Below are 827 nucleotides of genomic sequence, written 5' to 3'. Positions count from 1 at the left end.
CCCGGTTCTGCGGGGGTGTCTCGGTTTCATGGGTAAGCTCCCGTTCCGCGGGGATTCTCCCCTTCCGTAGGCGACCTCCGGTTCCTTTGGGGTGCCCCCGTTCCGTCGAGGTGCCCTCGGTTCCGAGGGGATGAGCCCCGGTTGCAGGGGGGTGTTCCCGTTCTGCGGGTGAGCTCCCCGGGTCTGCCCGTCGCCTTCTCCTCTACAGCGGAGGCTGGTGGCAGATGGGCTGAGAAAGCGTTTGAGAGCGACAAGGCAGCAGAAGGAGCCTTGGAAAACTGGATTTTGGGAGCAAGTAGTTCAAGGCTGCACCCAGACCGGTCTGTTTAAGAGCAGTTGCTGGATCTCCTGCATTGAAACATCGTTACAAGTCTGGGGTTTGCCTCTCTGTGCACTAGGTCTCAGAATTTTATTGTGCTGCTGTAACAACATCAGCAAATCATCCCAGAATGGATTGAGCTGGAAGGGACATCAAAGCTCATCCCATTCCACCTCTGCCATGGGCAGGGACACCTTCCACTATCCCAGGTTGCTCCAAGCCCTGTCCAGTCTGCCCTGGGACACTTCCAGGGATGAAATTTGACATAGTTTATATTCGTTCCCAGCCATATATCCAGAAAAAAAAAGGATTAACAAGTGCAACAGGAGATTTTTAACCATTTGGTAACTGCTCCAGCAGCAGACCAAGGTGTGATTGATGTAGTTGACTCTAATCCACTGCATGCCCACGACGCTGTGTGTCTGTAAATACTTTTATAAATAATTAATTGTATGTATTTTTTTTTAAAAACCCACTTCAGCAGCCTTTGATGATGCGGTGGAAGAGC

General features: G+C 51.5%; 1 protein-coding gene across 1 annotated transcript in view; it reads left to right on the top strand.

Annotated features, from left to right (window-relative positions):
* Nucleotides 1-11: 11 nt before the first annotated feature.
* The window catches only part of RBBP4 (RB binding protein 4, chromatin remodeling factor), an 8,532-nt gene continuing 7,716 nt past the window's right edge, over nt 12-827 (top strand). The window contains exons 1-2 of the mRNA XM_017736209.1: nt 12-32; nt 801-827. Of these exons, the coding sequence (XP_017591698.1) occupies nt 810-827 (18 nt within the window). The 5' untranslated portion in view covers nt 12-32; nt 801-809. The remainder of the gene's footprint in view (nt 33-800) is intronic.

This window comes from Corvus brachyrhynchos, unplaced genomic scaffold (assembly GCF_000691975.1).
Source record: "Corvus brachyrhynchos isolate BGI_N302 unplaced genomic scaffold, ASM69197v1 scaffold65, whole genome shotgun sequence".
Classification (NCBI taxonomy): Eukaryota; Metazoa; Chordata; class Aves; order Passeriformes; family Corvidae; genus Corvus; species Corvus brachyrhynchos.
This window is presented reverse-complemented; position numbering and strand designations above follow the sequence as displayed.